Source organism: Carlito syrichta, unplaced genomic scaffold, assembly GCF_000164805.1.
Source record: "Carlito syrichta isolate Samal-C Ts95f unplaced genomic scaffold, Tarsius_syrichta-2.0.1 Scaffold301568, whole genome shotgun sequence".
In the NCBI taxonomy this organism is placed as follows: Eukaryota; Metazoa; Chordata; class Mammalia; order Primates; family Tarsiidae; genus Carlito; species Carlito syrichta.
In genome coordinates this window covers 425,766-447,932 of record NW_007245664.1, presented here as the reverse complement: position 1 = coordinate 447,932, position 22,167 = coordinate 425,766, and the positions used below count along the sequence as shown (strand labels likewise).

The 22,167-nt window shown below is 37.4% G+C and overlaps 1 protein-coding gene across 1 annotated transcript in view; it reads right to left on the bottom strand.

Annotated features, from left to right (window-relative positions):
• LOC103257154 (exocyst complex component 4) overlaps positions 1 to 22,167 on the bottom strand; it is a 235,348-nt gene that overhangs the window by 144,942 nt on the left and 68,239 nt on the right. Inside the window, exon 5 of the mRNA XM_008054880.2 lies at positions 19,698 to 19,807. Within this exon, the coding sequence (XP_008053071.1) occupies positions 19,698 to 19,807 (110 nt within the window). The remainder of the gene's footprint in view (positions 1 to 19,697; positions 19,808 to 22,167) is intronic.

The following is a 22,167-nucleotide window of genomic DNA, read 5'->3' as shown; positions in this document are numbered from 1 at the left end:
ATATGTACTCAATGTTTAGGTGTAGAACACTTTAAAATTAGAAATACTTTATTTTCTTTCTCAATTATCTCTCTCTCTTCCTCTCTCTCTTTTTTTTTTTTTTGCTCTGAGGAAATTAAGCAAAGATTTCTGAAATCTAGTTTTAAAGACTCACTGACTGACAGGGAGTGCTAAATATGAAAATGCCCTTTTACCAATTATTTCTACTAAAAATCTGGGGCTCCAGGTGTTTCTTATCACACATACACTCACACACACACACACACACACACACACACATAGTGCATAGACAGACATGGATAGAGAGGCATATATGTCTGAGGGGACAGAAATCATCTCTGAGGTTGAGATTCGTAAGCCTCATGGAATCATGGCAGTAGGGTTGAACTGAAACTCTTTGGGACTCATGAAAGGACTAACTCCATGATATCCAAGGTCCTTTCAAGCTCTACAATTCCATGATGCCACTAAATATGGTTTAAATCTATACATCTCTGCCTACAGCTACTTAAATGTATACCTGTATCATAGATGGCTCATTTAAAAAGTAACAGATAAAGTTAAATAACCCAGTTAGGCAGCTAAGTATTTTATTTAAAAACTACTTTGTCTGCCCATGAGTACAAAAAGTCATCTAGAGACCACCAGGTCACGGCTGCTAACTTTCTTCAGTATGTTTACTGAGACAAGATCAGTAACATGAGCCAAACTGTGGATGGTAAGAGCCCTATGATATACTTTAACTTTCTATTGAATAAGTTGTATTATTTGAGGTATCATTTATATTTATACATGTTAATTAAGGTATGAGACAATAGTAGCATTTATTATATAAACTCTTGGTAGATACCATCCCTTACACTCCGCATTACATAATTTATGCAAAGTTAATACATATAAGTTAATCTACATAACTTAAATTACATGTTGTATTCAAAAATATTATCCCTATGTAACACAAACATTGTCTGCCACTACTGAACAGAATTCAATATAAAAAGGAGCCTTCAGAAACATTACCAATAAGACCAGCACAGCATCGAGCAAATTATGTATCTCCAGTGCGGCCACCTCACAGATGGGAACCTGGCCTCAAAACACTGATAATATTCTCAAGTAGAAAATAATAAGATTCTCATTTCAAAATAATGTCTGTGCTTCTGGTCAAAATGGCACTATAAATTCACACTTTTGATATATCCAATCTGCTCAAAGCATAATTATATACAAAATATAAATTAAGAAATTGAAAAGAAGTTGTGTGGCTCAAAGTTGAGAGTAACATCTCTATGGACAAGAAATGCACACGATGAGTGGGGCTGAGCAAAGTCCAAGGAGCTCTGGGTGGAGAAGCAGGCAGAAGCGGGCTGGATTCGGGCACGTGGGTAATACAGATTAGCATGCTCGACTGGCCAGGTGAACCTTCCAGCCCTCGAGGAATGCAGACACAGGCCCAAGTCAAGGTGGGACCTAGGCTGGGGGCTGCTGACCTCACCAAGCCGCATCCTTGCCCTCTGTTCAGGTCTTGTCTCCATGCAGGTACTTGGTCAACTACATACCTTAAATTCCATTCCCTTCCTTCACCAGTGAAAAATTACTTCTTACAACTTTTATTCTAATTAATGCATCCGCTGGTGCAGATTGAGAGCAACATCTGATGCACTGGTCGCCTCTGGAGTATAGAATTTTGATTAGGGTCTTTCAAATGTTAACTAACTACCCCTGGAGTGTAGATTCATGATTAAGGTACCTCAAAACTGTTAGCTAAGCACCCCTAAGGTGCAGATTAAATTACTTTAAAGAAAACTACAGACAATATAACACCCTACTCCAGAAAGGAAGCAGCCAAAAGTCATTGCCAACTGCTACTCAGGGCTATTATTTCCATGAATCCAGAGTTTACATGGCCTCAGGATAGGACTATGCACAGAGACAGCAGTGGGCCAGGAGGGACATGATGGCAAGTTTGCTTTAAGGGAAGGTAGTGTAAACAGCTCCATTAGGGAAAAAAAAATGGATGAAATTGGCATTGTTGACTCATTTTACCATGGAACAGCACTTAATATGCATTATCCCCTTTACAGGAAAGAGGACATGCCTTAGAAGGTCAAGGAGTAGCAGACAGTAGAGAAAAGGCTACTGAAAATATGCCAGGGACACAGGATAACAGAAGGGACAAGGAGCCAAGGACCAGCTGTTGGCTACGTTAATAAACACTGAGAGATATGACCATGCAGTCCTTGGTCAATGCATGCATATCTTCAGTTACTCAGGGAGATGGTGTGATGTGAGGGAAAAACAAGAGCTTGGAGTCACACAATCAGATCTGACTAGAGTCTCCATCACTTCCTAGTTGTATGATCGCCCTTCAGTCCTTTAATCTTGCTGGACCTTAATTTTTTCACCTGTAAAGTGGAGACAGTATTATCCATATCACAGAGTTGTGCATATTAAATGAAATAAAGTGACATCAAAGTTCACAAAAAAGAAAAACAGTCAAAACAAATGTCCTTCTACAATGTCCAGTGCTGGGAGCTCCCAGGCTGGCAGTGGTGGCTGCTTAGCTCCCCATCTCCCAGTGTCCCCTCCAAAATCATGTAGAACAAAAAGTGCATGAAAACCACGTCCTCGGGTCAACCTGACAACAAGAAACTGCCCCAAATCCAAAACAACTACAAATAAAAATAAGAAAAAAATACACAATCCCAGCAAGGGATCTCCTCCCTCCCCTTTTCTCTTCCACAAGGCTTTGTTGCAAGCAAAGACAGAGTAAAAAACTATGAAAATAAAAAAATAGGAATCAGCGATGAATTGCAGACTGATCTGAAACCACCATAAAAAGGCATTACAAGAAACACAAAGTCAACCCTCAGCTAACCCTAAGTTTCAAATACTAAAAAAGTATCCAAGCAGATCAGAGCACTGACTCCACAGAAGGAACTTAAAAGCAAGTTCAATCTAAAGGCGCCGTTTTTAAAACACATAGCTTCTGGGAAAGACATAAGACAAAAAAAGAAAGAAATGCCCTTTGGTTATTGGGTGGTTAAAAGAGAAAAAAAGCAAAAAAGGAAAATCCGAAATCTTATACAATGACAAGAGAGCCAAACTTCAGAAGCCACACATTCCCATCACCAAAACAAACAAAAAACCCACAAAAGCATCCAGACTTTCCTATACTGACAGAAGAGGGAGCCAATGAGCTAAAAATCCTGAAAAACACCCCCATACCTTAAAAATAAACAGAAAAAATGAACATAATGCATACTGAAGTATTCCAACAAAGAGAATACAATACATATCAACAGAGGTAAATTCCCTCCAACAAAATAATCACAAAGCACAAAAAAACTAAAAGGTAATGTTCCAGATGAAACCAACATACTCAAATAAGAATTTGGGATATGAAACGCCACCACACACACAATAAACAGGAGGGTATGAAAAGAAGGTGGCAAAACTCAGAAAGGAAATGGAAGAAAAGAGCAAAATTATCTCAGACATAAAGAATAAACTGAAATGCCCAAGAAAGAACAGACTCAAATGAATATTTCATTAAAAAGCATTCAGGAAATGCAAGAAACCAAACTAAGAGAATAAAGTGGAAACAAATTTTAAAAAACAAAAAGATCAAAGAGAAAGTAATGGAAATGGAAAACAAGCAAAGAAAAAATAACATTAATAGAAGAAGAAGAAAAACAATGAATCAGAACTAAAAAAAATTTGTTTTTTAATTTTAAATTGTCAGAAATTTTTTTAAAATATTTGAATTTATAAAATTAAAGAGCCCACTGGGTATCTGGGAACATTAACCCAAAATACTCAATTCCAAAATATTCCTATGTAAAACCATTAAATTTCTAAGATCAAAAAAATCTTCAAGGGTACGGGCTAAAAGATCAAATAAGTACAAAAAAGAAAAAGTTTGAATGGCGTCAGAATTTTCATAAAAAATGCAAAAGAAGATGACAATGAAATAGCATCTTTTAAAAAATTCAAAGAATAAAAACATAAACTGAAAAATTTATACCCACTCAGGTTGCCCTTTAAGTATCAAGACTTTAGAAAGTAACAGCTTTCAAATGAGCACCAATGAGCTCTTAAACTATTAGATGAGGAGCTTCATTCAGCCAACAAAAGGGTTGATGATGGGCACTCTGAATATGTAAATAAAGATTTAAGACAGGTACAAAAGCGGGAATGAAGATGGAGACAACTACACCAAAGTGGCATGTGAAAAGTAAAGATAATGCAGTTTAAAAATCAGGGGAGAAGAGACAATGAGAAAAACAAAGTTTCTTGTTTGTCATATAAATAATAGATGGGAATTGAAGAATTCCAATAAAAATGGATAAACCAAAGAGTAAAAGTTAAATAAGAAAACAGTGCTAAGAACATTTTTTAAAGGTGAACAATTGAAGATAAACCAAAAAAATTGTTTTTTAACTCCTAAACACTGATGGGGTTCGGGACTTACAACCCCAAAACACAGCCCCTTGGCATTTAAGAAAACAGCAGAGCTAGAAGACTTTCCTCCACGATCCTTCTTCTATTTTATGACCCTGAAGGAAGCCTAGAAGGTCACTCTCTGACCTTTCTCTCCCTTCTCCCCTGAAGTCCACATGACAGATGTCTTGCCCTCCAGGAAGAAATGTTACACAGGGACACCACAAAGAAACTGAACAGACCTTGCGAAGTTCCCCCAAGTTTACTATCATATAATTCCCTCTTGTTCTCCAAATCATACTTCTATGTAACTGTCCATAAAAATCATGGATTCCTCTGTGTCTTTGGGTTTTCATTTCTAAAAGTACCTGTGTCATGTAAAACTTATTTAAAATAAATTTGTTTTGTCTTGTTACTCTGTCTTTTGTTATAGGGCTCTCAGTCATAAACCAAGCAATGGGTAAGTAAAATATATTATTTCTCCCCTTATGACACCACAAAATTGTATATACAGAACAAATAATAAGCATCTCAGAGAGAAAGAAACATAGCAAATGTAATATAATTCACACCTTCACAAAAGAGACAAAACATATAAATCATATCAACATATGGATTGATAGACTTAACTCACCATTTAAAGAAAAGAATTTTGAATTTGGCTCACAAAGCTATGCACACATGTAAAACAAACCAATTCAGAAAGGCTGGAATATAGAATGAACAAAGGTATGCCAGTTGAAAGCATTACACATGCCAAGGAATGGCATTTCTAATACCAAAAGTTACAATTCACTATCAAAGTACACCAAATAGCACAATAACCACATTCCTGAAGCAAAAACTACAGCAGGTGCAAAGAGATATAGAAAAAACACACTAAGAACAGGAAACTCTAGAGCCTCATAAAGCAAAAAAGGAAAAAGAAGGCATAAAGAACATAACTGAATAGGGTCAGTTTATGAATATACACATCAAACTCTATACCTGATAACAGAGAATCCACCTGCTTCTCAAGGACCCATGGAACCTTCACAAAAATTAACCACATATCAAGTAAAGAAAACGATAAATGTCAAAAAGAAAAAAGACTACACACAAAACTGATCAAAATGAAGTAAAGTGTACAGTAGACAGCATAAAAGCAAATAAATACAAAAGGTCCTTCATCTTTATACTTAAAATGCTATCACTACTCGGTCTTTTGGCTAAGAGCAAGTATAATTTTAAAATGCTTCCATTACAAACATTTGGATGAAAGGGAAAACGTAAACTGAAATAAGACGATTTTTTTCAGTGACAATGAAACCTCTACATATTAGTGTCTATAGGATACATTTAAAACAGTGATGACAAAATATTCATATCACTAAACATTTTTATCAGTAAAAAATAAAAGAATTAAAAGCTGGCCATAGTGGTTCACACCTATAATCCCAGCACTTTGGGAGTCCAAGGTGGGAAGATTGCTTGAGACTGGGAGTTTAAGATCAGTCTGAGCAACATAACAAGACTCCGTATCTCTACAAAAAATTAAAAAGTTAGTTGGGTGTGGTGGCTCACACCTGTAGTCCCAGCTACTCAAAAGGCTGAGGCTAGAGGATCACTTTAGGTCAGAAGGTCAAGGCTGTAATTAGCTATGACTGCACCACTGCACTCCAACCCAGGAGACAGTGAGACCCTGTCTGTAACAATTGGATATAGATAGATGAAATTAAATACATAATTTAAATTTCTAGCTCAAAATAAAATTTTAAAGGGTAAGAAAATAAACAAAAAGAAAGCACAAAGAAGGAAATAATAATGACAAAAACAGAAAGTAATGATATAGAAAACAGAAAAAATGAAAACAATTAATTCTGCTAACAAAACTAATTAACAAAGACAAAACAAATCACAATCCTAGCTATTTCTTGAAAAAGAAAATCTAACAAAATAGACAAATTGCTCACTACTTTGACAGAGAATAGAAATCAAAAACATTAAAAAATAAGAAATGACAAAAAGGAAACAGGAAAAAATTTTAATACCATAAAAAAATAAAGATCTCTGTATAAATAAAATTGAAAAACTAGATGAGATGAATAATTTCCTAGGAAAATAAATTAGTTTTCACCAGACAGAAAATGTTTTAAAAGACCACTTTCCAAGGGAAAAAAAAAACAGGGAAAATTATTAAGTGAAAATGTAAAATAGTAAAAGAGCCAATTTATTTCACAGGAAAATTTCCAAACTTTCAAACACCAGATAGCCCCAATGCTCCATAAATTGCTTGAGAGCCTTGAAAATGAACAACACTTCCCAATTCTTTTATGAAGCAAATTATCACATTGAAACCAACATCTAGTAAGGTTTAGACTATACATTATCATTTATATAATATCACTCATAAACATCAATGCAGAAATTCTAAATAAAATATTAGCAAACAGAATTCAATACCACACTGAGAAAATAACACACCATGATCAAGAGGGATTTATTCCAAGAATGTAAGATTGGCACAATATAGGAAACCCATTAAAATATAGCATAATATTAGATTTAAACAGAAAAAATTAAAAAAGACAAAATGACAATTCATCAGACATATAAAAATAGACCCTAAACATATGAGAGACTGTTCAAACCCATACATAATTAGAGAAGTGAAAATTAAACACTATGATTACATTTTTTCTATCAGATTGGCAAAAACTTTAATGTATAACAACATATTCTGTTGGCAAGACTGTGGGAGCAAGCACTCCGCTACACTGGCAGAGGAAATGCAAACTGGCGCTACTCTCCTGGAGGAGAAATTGGCAAGACCTAATAAAACCACATATGAACACAGAACCTCACCTTAGCGCATTTATAAAAAGTAATTCAAAAGAGATCAAAGACCTAAACTTAGTCCTAAAACTATAAAAGCCTGAGAAGAAAATATAGGGAGAAATCCTCAGAACATTGGATTTAGCAAGGATTTCCAGGATATGACAAAAAGCACAGTCAACAAAAGTAAAAATAGGAAAAGTGGACTGCATTAAAATTTAAAACCTCTATGCATCAATGGACACAATCAACAGAGTGAAAAGACAACCCATGAAATGGCAGAAAACATTTGAAAATCATATATCTGGGGTTCACATCCAGAATATATAATGAATCTCCACAACTCAACAATAAGACAAATAACCCAATTTAAAAATGGGCAAAAGGTGTCTGAATGATGCATATTTGTATACCTAACCCTTAATTGTACCCCACAATTTTAAAATAAAAAATATGTTTAATAAAAAAAAATAGATGAAGAAGCAATTTGAGCATAAAAAGAAAAAAAAAATGGGCAAAAACCTGAGTAGACATTTCTCCAAAGATGATATATAAATGACCAATTAGCACATGAAAAGATGTACAGCATCATTAGGCATTAGGGAAAGGCAAATTAAAAGCACAGATATAGCCAGGCTCGGTAGCTCAGCCTGTAATCCCGCACCTTGGGAGGCTGAGGTGAGTGGATTGCCTGAGCCCGCGGGTTCAAGACTCGCCTGGCAACTTGGTGAGACCTCATCTCTACAATAAATAAAAAAATTAGCCGGGTGTGGTAGCGCGTGCCTGTAGTTCCAGCTATTTGAAAGGCTGAGGCAGAAGAATCGCAGGAGCACAGCAGGTCAAGGCTGCGGTGGCCAGGAGCAGCCACTGCACTCCAGTCTGGGCGACAGAGTGAGACTCCAACTCAAAAAAAAAAGCACAGATACAGCCTCACACCCATTAGGATGGATACTGCCAAAAGGGGAAAAACAAAACAAAACCCAGAAAATGACAAGTGTTGGTGAGGACTTGAGAACTGGATTCTTCTGTACTGGTGGTAGAAACATAAAATGGCATGGCTGCTGTGAACACAGTAAGGAAGGACCCCCCCAAAGTTTAAAAAAAAAAAAAGCATGAAAATACATATGTATGTTATTCATTTAACCATTTTTTGCTTGTAATGGCGAAATCCTGAAAATAATCAAAATGCCCATACCTAGGTATGAGCAGTTGAACTATGGTAAATCGACACAACAGAGTACTATGTAGGCATAAAAATAAAACAAAAGAGTGAGCAAAATCTCTGTGATCTCATATGGAATGATTTCCAGCAAAGCATAAGAGAAGATCTGAGTATTCTACCCTTCATGGAAGAAAGAAAGAATGTAAGAAAAGATACATGCATCTGCTTACTTGTGCAAAAGGAAGCACAGAAATAACAAAGCAAAACTAAGGAGACTGGTCTCCTTAGAAGGGATAGGTGGAAACAAGATACCAGGAACAGGAGACTCAGGATGAGGTCAAAGAAAGGAATACTGAAGTGACACTTGCTGGAGTACTCAATGATAATGTTTCAGATGCTACCCCCAGAATAAATAACTGAAATCAACCAGAGTGGACCAGTACCCAAATGAAATAAAATCATTAACAAGCGAACCTCTGTGTTGCAAATAAAAAATATAACCATAATGAGTGGCCTGGAATGGAAAGGAAGTGACCTCAGTAACTAGATTTTGACTACATGCTGTAAGTCTTCTAGTAAACAAATAGAACTATACACAGATATTGCACTCAGGCTAATAAAATTTTTTTCACAGGGTCATGAACTCTTTTTCATAGGTTAGAATTCTGAAATTATTTTATGTGTATATTAGGAGTGCACAAATAACGTTTTTAAAAATGAGAACCAGGTTTCTCACTATTGAAGAAAAGAGCTAAAAAAAGGAAAGAAGAGGTTAGAATTAGTGGGGGGATTTGGAACTGGAGTTGAACTCATGTTTTACTTATATCTACACAAGGATAGAAATCAATAGATACAATCTATCCAAAGGAACAGAGGTCCTATACAAAAAAGACACCTGCAACTGCATGTTCTTCACAGCACAATTCACAATTGCAAAGATGTGGAATCAACTTTAATGCCCCTCAACCGATCAGTGGATATGAAAATGTGGCCTATATACACCATGGAATACTACTATTCAGTCTTCAAAATGAATGAAATAATGTTTTCTGCAGCAACTTGGATGGAACTGGAGAACATCATCCTAAGTGAACTAACTTGGGAACAGAAATCCAAATACCACATGTTCTCACTTATAAGTGGAAGCTAAACTAAGAAACTGCAAAGACATGGAGAATGGTATAATGGTCACGAAAACTCAGAAGGGGGAGGGGAACGGGGTGAGGGATGAAAAATCACCTATGGGGTACAACGTGCACAGGTGGGAATGGTAGACACACTTAAAGCCCAGACTTCATTGCCACTATATAATGCAACCATGTAACCAAAACGATTTGTATTCCCTAAAGCTGCTGAAATCAAAAGAGATACAGATCTGTGTGTATATATACATACACACACACACACATTTCTGTCTATACATAGATCCAGTGTACACACAACATATAATATACATAAACATAAACATACCTATTTCCTTGCTCTGTCAGCTAAGAGGGACTACATCAGTGACACACCAGCAGTGATGTGTTCAACTAGAATACAGATCTTGGTTTCAAAATATCCTTCTCCAATAAACCTTAGAGAAAGGCTAATTCCAAGGCTAAGACAGGGGAAGGACAGGTGAGCCTGAAATGTCTTGTGGTCCCAGAATGAAAGGAAGTTTCCAAAACATGATGGGGCATGTCAGAAGGACTCAGGAGCCAACTTGGAGGAGCTACCAGTAACCAAAGTTTGGCAACAAAACAAATAATGATGGTGATCGAGTACCAGGCATAGAACAAAATAAATATCCATGGTATCTTACCAACTTAAACAATAATAAGTAATTCAATGAAGAAGACACAGCTCTTCAGCGAAGTGAAATTTTAAAGAGTAAATACAGAAAGAATGGTAGAAAAAGCAAATTACAGTTTGGCATACACCTAATAATTGCTGTAAGCCAGGAGTATACACTATACGTGAAATAATAAAGAAAAAGAGACATTTAAAAACCTTTAAAACACCTCTGTATCACAGTTGGTGCTAAACAATTAAGGTTAAAATCTAAAGGAACAAAAATAAAATCTAAGGCTTCCCGCCCAGCAGAAGTGTAAACAATCAATTAAAAACTAAAAGGAACTATGACACTTTAATAGTGACATTTTAGAAGCACTTCCATTAAAGGCGTGACCCACTATTGCCGCCATCATTCAAAGTTATACTGTAGGTCTCCACTTATACAAAAATTAATAAACAAACCAAATGAAAGGGGCAAATAACCTTAAAATTTAAGAAACAGAGACAAAACTGTCCTGTTGTTTACATATAATATCCAGGAAAATATACAAATGTATTTTTCCAATATTATATTTAAATTCATAAAATAATTTAACAAAATTGCCAGATACAAGATCAACATGAAAAAATAGACTTCCCAGAAATATAAAACAAAATGTAACCAAAAAACTATTCACAATAACAACCAAAAATATAAAGTGCTCAGTAATACATCTAATAAAAGATAAGCAAGATACTTATGAACCTAAAGAATTAAATAGAGAAGTTCTCTCAAGTTCATAGATGAAAAGACTCAAGAATCAATTCTCTTGATTCTATGAATTAAATGAAGTTCCCATCAAAATCCCAACAGGGTTGTTAACAGAACTGTACAGGCTCATTCTAAAACGGTGTGGGGAGTAAGAGGCCAGGAGGAGCCTAGATAACTATGGAAATGAGCAAGATAGGAATACTCCATTGCCGGGTATCCAAATAAATCAAAAAGTTATGGATAATAAAAACACCATGGTATTAGTGTTGCAATAGATAAGAGCCCAGTAGAACAGAAGACTATAAAAACCTACATGAAAACATGACAGAAGTGGCATTAAAAATTATTGGGGCTCTTTGTACGGTCTTTACAACTTTTCAGTTATCGAAACTATTCTACAATAAAAAGTCTATCTAAAAAAAATTTAAGTCAGTAGAGGAAGGATGGACTATCAGAAATGCTGGCATAATTGATTAGATGGAAAAAGTCAAAATTCAGCTCTAGATAAAATAAATGAATAGAAACATAAATCCCAAATAGCTTAAGAGCGTCAAGTTTAAAAACCAAACCTGTAAAATATTAAGAAACCACAAGCAAACTATTTTTTATGAAATCATACTAGGAAAGGATTTCTTAAAGCAGAAGAAATACAAATCACACAGGAAAATATAGCTACATCAAAATAAAATCTAAAACACGTGTATAACAATAAAAACAGACAAATATAACTAGAAGATATTCATAAGCAACCCATTTACGGAAAAAAGGATTACCATTCACTTAATTTCCTTACAGATTAATGGAGAAAAGAGATGGCATAATAAAAAACTAGGCAAGTAACAAACAATTTACAAAAGAGACTTAAGTGGCCCACATAAGTCAACACAACTAGAGACCAGAGGTGCTCAACACCATTAGAAATCAGAAAAATGCAAACTAAAATAAACTTTAAAAAAATAAATAACCAGGCTCGGTGACTCAGCCTGTAATCCCACGCCTTTGGGAGGCTGAGGTGAGTGGATTGCATGAGCCTGCGGGTTCGAGACCCGCCTGGGCAGCGAGACCTCATCTCTACAATAAATCAAAAAATCAGTCGAGCATGGTAGCACATGCCTGTAATTCCAGCTACTCAGAAGGCTGGGCGGAAGGATCGCCGGAGCCCAGCAGGCGAGGCTGCGGTGGCTGGGAACAGCCACTGCACCCCAGTCTGGGCAACCGAGTGAGACTCCAACTCAAAAGTAAAAAAATAAAAAATAAACATAAATAAATAAATAAATGTGCAAAAATCAAAGCCTAACAAAACTAATATAAAGGGCAAATAAATCAAAAGCTCATGCACTGCTTGGCGAATCATTTTAAAAAGCAAATGTACCACATCAATGTACATGCATACACATGCATCCCAAGTGTAGGGATTCCTCACCTTTGGGGCATCATGGCACATATGGAAAATAACAGTATTTAACAGCACAGCTGGGTAAAATGAAGTTGCTGCACATAGCTAAGGATGACATGCCTAGTGACTCCTCAAGATACAAATGACTGCCCCAAAGGCTGAAGAGTTTCCTATCTCTGATCTTTCCACAACCCACTCCCAAGAAATCAGTGGTTGGAAAAAGTATCCCACAGAAATATGTACAAGAATATCCACTAGTGTAAGATTCACAATAATAAAAAACTGGAGGATGGGTACAGTGGCTCATGCCTATAATTCCAACACTGTGGGAGGCAGAGGTTGAGAGGGTTGCCTGAGCCCAGGGGTTTGAGACCAGTCCGGGCAACTTGGCAAGACCTCATCTCTACAATAGATCAAAAGTTATAGAGGCATGGTAGTGCACACTGTATTTTCAGCTACTTGGAAGGCTGAGGCAGAAGGACTACATGAGCTCAGCAGGTCAAGGCTACAGTAGCTGTGAGCATGCCACTGCACTCCAGCCTGGGCAACAGAGTGAGATGCTGACTCAAAACAACCAACCAAAAAAATAAAGAAAAACTGGAAACAACTTATATATCTATAGGGAAATGGTTAAACTGTAATTATGTAATGAAATACTATATAGTAGTTAAAATTAACAACTAGCGATATACTATCACATGAGAAAATTTTTAAAATATAATGTTAAGTAAAAACAGCCCCATAGTAGAATGATCCATATAGTATTATATGGTTTACTTGAGCTTTAAAATATTCAAAATGATACATTTTGAATATATAAGTACATAAACAATATATAACCACATTATTTATATATAAATGTCAGCACACATAAGTACATAAAATACATATATTTACAACTGTACCACATATACATATATATATGTAGTAAAGGTATGAAAACATGCAGAAAGAAGATACAGAACAATTTCAAAATAATAACAACTCTGGGGTAGAAGAGAGAAAAAAGGAATTGAGGAAGGATTCATGCACTCATAAGGGATACTTGTAACATTTCATCAAAAAAAAGAATCTGAAACAAATACAGAAAAATATTAAGATGTGTTCATCTAGTGGGAAGTGCATGGGGTGACAAACAAATTGATCTCTTAAATATAAATGTAATATTCTTATTTTATAATACATATATAATATTTTAAAGAATTAAACAATGAACTCTGATCTTGCTTCATTTTTACATTTGGAAATATCTGCACTATTAATTCTATTATTCTATTTTGTCTCCCTTGTATATAATCTTCAGCTATACTTATGATTAATCATAGAAATCAACAAAGATTATTTAACAGGAGGAAATACAAGAATATTTTAAGAACAGTTGATTTAAAATGCCAAGGGAGGTCCTAACCTAAAGACAGAAGTAAAAAAAAGAATCAGACCTTCACTATTCTAAGTGAATTCACACTATTCATATGAATTCTAAGAGGAGAATTTTCTTCTCCTCTTACGTTCGGATACATAGCTCTCAACCCATGTAGTGATAATTTTTTTACATATCACACTCCAAATTCTTAAGATATATACTAAGTCTCAGAACAAGACTTTATGAAATAAAAAGCACATCAAAAAATGGCAGCAAAAAATAATAATTTAATTTGCATTCCCTTTAGGTTTTTATTGTGTAACCTATGCTTGCACCAAAAAGTAAATAGTCCAGATTCATTACAGTCATATTCACAGTAATTCCAGCAAGAGCATGAATAAAACGAATAAAGAAGCCACAAATGAAAACTGCCTGTGTACCCTGGGAGCAATTGCTCAGTCTAAATGCTCTGAAGGCAACTTGCCAAATGAAAAGACACACTGAGAGCCCAAAAGCCTAAACCAGCATTTACCACAATTACTGGCTTTTCCTTACACTTCTCTGAATTAGACATTAGTTTCTCTGTACATTACAAAATGCTGTGACTGATGAGAATAAGAGAAAGGTTCACAGGATACACCCCTTACTATTCAGAGTGGGAGCAGCAGGAGGCCAGGCTACAACAGTTGCCATTTGGTTGAACCTAGACCACTCACTCCACCTTCCTGGATTCTGGCTCTACCCTGCAAAATTATTTCTAAAATAACATCTGACTAACTCAAGTGTAAGCAGCTGTTCACATATGTATTGGCACGGGTTTCCCCTACACAAACTATTCACATTTTCACCTATTATTCTGTTAGCTTGTTTTATTGATATATAGGGGTTCTTTCTATATTCTGGATACTTAACCTCCATCAGATAAGGGTCCATCTTTCCATGTACATGGACTCTTCTGTGAATTTTCCTTTTTTTTTTTTTTTTTGAGTTGGAGTCTCACGTTGACACCCAGGCTGGAGTGCAGTGGCACACTCACAGTCACCTCAGTGTCAACCTGCTGAGCTCTGGCAATTCTTCTGCCTCAGTCTTCCAAGTAGTCAGAACTACAAGCGCGCACTTCCATGCCCAGCTAATTTTTTATTTATTGTAGAGACGAGGTCTCGTCAAGTTGCCCGAACTGGTCTCAAACCCACGGGCTCAGGCAAACCACTTGCCTTGGCCTTCCAAAGTGCTGGGATTACAGGCTGAGCCTGGCCAAATTTTCCATTATTTGCTCAGTTCTTTATTATGCCATTTCTTTTTCTCATTCATATATAGAAAAGCTAACTGGATGTAAACATTTTTCTATTAATGGGCTATTTGCTTTTGTCAATCTATTCTTCAACTTTGCATTTTGTAAAGTTGAGGAAATGCTTTATTTTTAAATTAGATGAAGCATACACATATAATTCTATATAACTATTATAATACTTTTAATATGTGATAACACTTAAATATAAAGGATGAAACAATAACTGTAATAGTAATTACAATAGTACCTGCCCTAACTACCTCATAGGACTGTTTCATCAGTTAAATGACATAATGTATTTTGCAAGTTATCAGTTACAAACTATATTCAAAAAAAAAAATCTCTCCCAGAAAAGTCACCCACAACACCGTGTCTAAATAGGACATCTGAAAAACTCATTCACAAGCAATCAAAATTCTCATTTAATTGATAACAACCTGTAAGATTATTAAGAAAGAAACCACCTCCAACCTTAATTAACTGCACCATAATGAGGGATCCATTCCATCCTGGGATTACCTATTGGAGTATCCTCTATAAAAGTGTCAATTCTAATGGATTACAAGCTCAATCCCACTGTTTCACAAAATGAGAGGGGAGCTTTAAGAGCCTATGGTAAACTCCCTGCTGAAAATGGCTATTACTTTCTAGGTGGACTTGCAGAGCGCATCACAAATAGACTCTTAGGATTTATAGTTCATTATTAAAAATAAGACAAAATTTCTGTCCTTTATTATAATATATTATATCAGCCCCCTACTTTTATACATATTTAGTAACATTTTGTGCAGGTGTCTAAATAGCTTACATCTTCCTCATTTATACAATCCCCTTTAATAATGTGATCCAGAGCAATATAGTCCTAAAGACTAGAACTGCAATGACTTTAAAGACTTCACTACATACTTTGAAGAAAATCAGATTTTTTCCAGTTGGCTCCTAAAGATAAATTAAGTCAGAACACAGGCAGTGCAGAGTGTGGTGAGCAGAAGAATGCTTCCCAGAGATATCTGTGTCTCAATCCCAAGAACCTGTGACTATGTCAGCTTACGTGGTAGGGAGACTGTGCAGAGCCTTGAGATGGGGAGAGGAGCCTGAATTGCCTAAGTAGAATCAGTTTAGCATCATGAATTCTTAAAAAGAGAAAGGTGCCAGAGAGTGGGTCAGAAAGATGCAATGTGAGAAGGAGTGACCCATCCTGCTGGTTTGGGGCCAAGAAGAGGCCATGAGCCAGGGAAGATGGTGGCCTCAGAGAACTGGAAAAGGCAGGGAAACAGACTCCCCCAGAGCCTCTAGAAAGGAACACAGCCCTGCCTGCAGCTTGATTTTAGTCCAATGGATTCAATATCAGACTTCTGACCCACAAAATCGTAAGATAATAAATGTATGCTGTTTAAGCCACTAAGTCTGCATGAGTAGAAAATCAATACATGCAGGATACCCAGCTTGTTTTCAGCAGAATGAACCAGTTTAAAAAGCCTATTTTGGAACCCAGCTCATGAGTTGAAATCACAGCTACTTATCAGCTGCGTAAACTTAAACCAATTATTAATCTTCCTATACCTCAGTTTTCTCATCTGCAAAATGAGGCTAACTGTAGTATTTATCTCATAAGATGACTGAAGGACTAAAAGAGTTAATTAATGTAAAACTGCTTCACATAAAATAGGCAGTAAACACATCCTAACCTCTGCTAGTATTGATTGCAATTAATAATAGTTTAATTACCTTCTTTTTCGGTCGCCCACAGGAAAATCACCAGATCAACAGTCTTCAAAACAGTCAAGGAAATGAACCTATTTTAAAGAAAGGTTTAGCCAAGTACAGTGGCTCACACCTGTCATCCCAGCACTTTGGGAGGCGGAGGCAAGAGGACTGCTTAAGTCCAGGGGTTCAAGACTAGCCTGGGCAACTTGTCAAGACCTCATCTCTACAGTACATCAAAACAATTCGCTGGGTGTGGTGGTGCATACCTGTGGTTCCAGTTATTTAGAAAACAGAGGTGAAAAGATTGCCTGAGTGCAGCAGGTTGAGGCTACGGTGCCGTGATTGTGCCATTGCACTCCAACATGGGTGAGAGAGTAGACTCCAACTCAAAAAGTGAAATAAAAATAAAGGTTGTACATATCTCCGCAAGCAGTCTCAATAATGTTCCCAGCTCCACTAACTACCATGCAGCTCTTCAAGAGTCATTCACATTAATGTCAAAGTCAAAGTCAAAGTGTCACAAAGAACTCCACTAAGGGTAAATGCAAACTCAGGTCCTGACAGATGAAGTCAATCCCTTTAATAATGTGACTTGTCTTATTAAAAATAATAGATGAAGCAAAATTAGTTTTTACTGAAATTTGCCATAATTGGCATTTTTCAGCTTATTTCATATTTATACACACTTTTCATTTGTAAAGCCTGCCCTATCCCCTCTTCCTAAATAATTAAAACTTTTATTTCACTTGGCCATTGACTCAAGAACATCTATATAAATTAATATAAGCAAGCTAAGTAGTGATGATTCACATCATAAAAATGTAAAGACATAATAATTGGTAATTTCCAAAAAGGCAGAGATAAAATACAAACCAAAAGTATAAATATATTTTCTGTTTCAAAATTCCACACTCTGTAACAGCTCAGAGCAGTGCCAAGACTCAAAGTAATACTACACCAGAAAGCGGGAGCAACAGGCCAGGCGCAATGACTCACGCCTGACATCCTTGCACTGAGGCAGGAGGACTGGTCAACCCTAGGAGTTGCAGACCAGCCTGGGCAGCATAACAAGACCTCCTCTCTACAAAAATCAAAAAGTTAGCCGAGCATGGTGGTGCCTGTAGTCCCAGTTACTCAGGAGGCTAAAGTGAAAGAACTGCCAGAGCCTGGGAGGTAGAGGCTGCAGTGAGCCATGATTGTTCCACTGCCCTTAAGCCTGGGTGACAGAGTGAGACCCTGACTCAAAAAGAGAGAGAGAGAAAGAGAAAGAGAGAGAGAGAAACCAAAACCCTTTTCTAACTCTAGGAAGAAGCTTGAGTACAAACCTTTACATAGCACCATAATAAAACTAAGTGTGTAGAATTTTAAATCTATGAAAAGTTCTGTACTTTCTCATATTAAAATAAACTTCAAAATTCCAAACCTAAATAATTCTAAAATAATTTTTAAATGACATTTTAAAGGTAATAAACTATGCTCCCGCAACAATATAATGTTAATCTCAAAAGAAACTTTCAAGAGTTACACAAAATGTACGTACTGAATCCAAATTATTTTTCTACTTTTTTGTTATTGCAGGCTCTACGGAACTACAGAACTGATAGAAACGCTAAGAAATAACTTATTTTTTTTTAAAAATTTTATTTTAAAGATGTGGGGTACAATTCAGGGTTAGGTATACAAATGTTCATTATGCAAGTACCCTTGTTGGTGAGGTATACCCCCCATACCCTGGCAGTCTCCCACTACTGCCAATCCCGCCCCATACCAGAAATAACTTCTATCTGAAAAGACAACGGAAACAAACATTACGAGTTCTGTAAAAGGCACTGAGAAGGAGCTGCCACAGAAGGGTCCGTGAGGGTCTCACAGAAGCACCTGGGCCTCTTCTACCTGACCCAAGGCCGTAGGGGCAGAGAAACTGCAGAGGCCCTGAAGCTCTGAGTCCAGCTGAGCTGAACTCCCTAGGGGCAAATCGGAGCCACTCACAAGACTCCCCTAAAGCTTTGCACCCAAACTCAAAAACACTCTCTCCCACCCCAACCTTAAATACAGCCCCAAATTGATCTCCTTGGTCTTATTCAACAAGATATTAGGGAGCCCCAAAGAAGAAGCGATGTGTTTGTGAACACTTCCTCAGAGTGCTATGTGTCTGACTGTGTGTACACACATGAATGTGGGCACATTTGGGAGTGGAAACTGAAAGATGCAATGGAATGAGGACACAGGACAGAGGTCACAGACTTAAAAGCTCTCTAGGACCAGACACAGAATGTAAAACAACTGAGTAAAAGCTAATAGGCATCACAGAGATTATAGCAAAAAGAGATTATAGCTCTCTATCAAAAAGCATCCAAAGCCAGGCGCAGGGGCTCATGCCTGTAATACCATCACTTTCGCTGGGAGGATTGCTTGAGCCTAGGAGTTTAAACCAGCCTAGGCAACACAATGAGACCTCATCTCTACAAAAAATTAGCCAGGTGTGGTGGTACACACCTGAAGTTCCAGTCACGTGGGAGGCTGAGGCAGAAGGACCGTCTGAGTCCAAGAGGCCAAAGCTGTGGTGGGCCATGATCATACCACTGCACTCCAGTCTCATCAAAAGATGAGACCCTGATTCAAAAAAACACACAAACAAAAAAGCATCCAAATTCAACTTGAAGCATTCAAGCTCAATTTGACCAGTACTGTTTTTCTGGAGAATAAATACACACATACACACATACATACATACATACATACATACACCCATCTATCTATCCAACAGTCAAACACATCTACAACTGGATTCAGCAGGCAGGTCAGTTTTCAGCCCTGCTAATTCAGCAAGACCAATCAATCACTGTATACCTGCTATGCTCTGAGGGTCACAAAGGGCTCATCACAGGCTCCAAGGCACCTACCTCAGTCCGTCCAGGCCAGCCACAAAGACTCTGCCAGGTCTTTGCCCAGGAACAGGGCATACTAGTGGCTGAAGAATAAAATACTTACCACTTGAGCTTCCAGCAGCAGAATACTGAGAGGCATCAAGAAATTTTCGAGGAGTAGGAAGGTTTGTCACATCAATCAGAGGAACAGGAGAAGCATCTTTCACAAGGGAGCTGAACAGGAAAAGGAGGAGTAGTTATCACCATCGTCAAAACCACCTGCAGTCCCCCTACAAGCCCCACCATGTCACCTTCCTTCTGTCATGAGCCCACTTCACACTGGGATCTCCCAAGTACATTTCCATCTCCCAAGGACATTACCAATAAAGAGAGCACCACAGATGGAGTATAAAGATGTATTCTAATGGGGCCAAGTACTTAAATTTTTATTTTGTCTTTTCATCTTGATGCTGTTTAAAAATTGTTGTAAGCATATCCTGGATCATCTGAATGATCACCTTATAATAAAAGTACGCCAAGCAATTTCACTGTCATTTGTATCTGTACTGAAGATTAATTTATCAGCAAAGATGGATCAAATTACACCATGTCAGTAGTTAAACCTTGCTTAACTTGTGATTTCAACCAGGAGTTTTTGACATATTATAGGAGTTCACCACATTTAGTTTTCTTTACAAGCATCTCCTAAATTTCATCTAGTTGAGAATCACTATAATTAAGATGCTTTAAGGAATCTCAAACAGGCTAATTCAGTATTTGATTACCCATTTCACCTCTTCCAAAAAGGCCTAACCCTTCATCTTAATGATTATCTTTAAATTCACTGAAACAAACACATTAGTTTTAAAAGACACAAAACTATAGAAACCAAATTTTCAAGATAATTTTCATCTATAAGCACTTGTTAAGTACAAGAATGTAGGCAACACCGAGGCAAATAAAACCCATGTCCTACCCTCAAGAAACTGAATCATCTAGCCACACCACCTATAGCAGAAGAGCTTGCCCAAGCCATGTCCCAAAGGTAGAGAGGTCAGAGCCATAATTCTCACCTCTCCCAGTCCTGAAACACAGCAGCAGCAGCAGTGGCTACCATGAAAGTGACTCCATGTGTAAAGGCAGAGTAGGCTGGGGAGCAGAGAAGAGCCCAGGCACCAGGAAGGACATGCCCAGCATCTGTGAACTACATCTGCCCCCAGCGACAGCTCCCCATCTGCCACTCACATTCCCGTTGGAACCGTGTGCTAGGTACATGTGTACTTTAAACTAATAAAAGATAAATTGTTCTCTCAGAAAGCTCTGAAAGATAAACTTCCTTACAGAGTGAGATTATCATTTAAGACATTGTGGTGTTTTTTTTGGTTTTTTTTTTTTGAGTTGGAGTTTCACTCCGTCGCCCAGATTGGAGTGCAGTGGCCGCTCCCGGCCACCGCAGCCTCAACCCACTGGACTCTGGTGATCCTTCCACCTCAGCCTTCCGAGTAGCCGGAATGACAGGAGTGCGATACCATGCCCGGCTGATTTTTGATTTATTGTAGAGATGAGGTCTCGCTGCCCAGGCGGGGCTCGAACCCGCAGGCTCAGGCAATCCACTCACCTCAGCCTCCCAAAGGCGTGGGATTACAGGCTGAGGGACCGAACCCGGCAAGATATTGTTATTTTTACTGAGGCTAATAATGTGTGATCCTCATTTTCTGGGCCTTGGGTCTCACTATACAGTCACGAGCTTTCCCCTTTTCACTGCCACAGGGAAGAGGGCAATCACTCGTCACCAGGTCCTGAGCATCTGTTACACACATGGCACTGTGCTCAGTGTGAAGATGTAAGTGTGACTAAGATATGAGCAAAACCAAACTCGGCGCATTTCCAATTATCATCATCTGCAGACTAACATGAAACTCGAGTGAAGTATAAGATATTAACGTAACAGAAACAACATTTACCAGGAGCTGAACTGGCATGGTTCTCACAATTCTTTTCTCCCAGTGTAAACCTGTAAGTTCCTAACTGCCTAAACCACCTTAATGGTTTGGCTCCAGATGGAATCAAGAGGGTTATTGATTTGTCCACTCTTTCATGTCTTATGACTACTTGTCATCTCATTTTCCCCTCTCAACTACTTCATCCTCTTTTACTTGCATTTTACTCACAACTGGAGACCCACCTCCACATCCTCCCTGGCCCCTGGACACACATGCTTGAAGAAACAGAGCACCATCATTAGGGTTACTTACAGTCCTGTTGCCAAGTAATTAAGAAAAAGCTAATTTTGACTTAAATGACAAAAAAATGCATTTTGAAAATATTTAAACATTTCTGTAACAAAGTAGAAGAACTGCTTTGTTTTTTTTTTTATTTTTTACTTTTTAAAGTAGAAGAACTGTTTTTAAAGCACAGATAAAGGTATCTATTAGCAGGAAAATTCAGTTATGCAGCTGGAATGTTGCCTGCCAAGCCTAATAACAAAACAGTAGTTGTGACTTGCATGTGTGCACACCGTATGAACACATATGTGAGTATCTGTAACAGTACATACTTCTATAAACACAGATTGTACGATTCACTTTAGATTA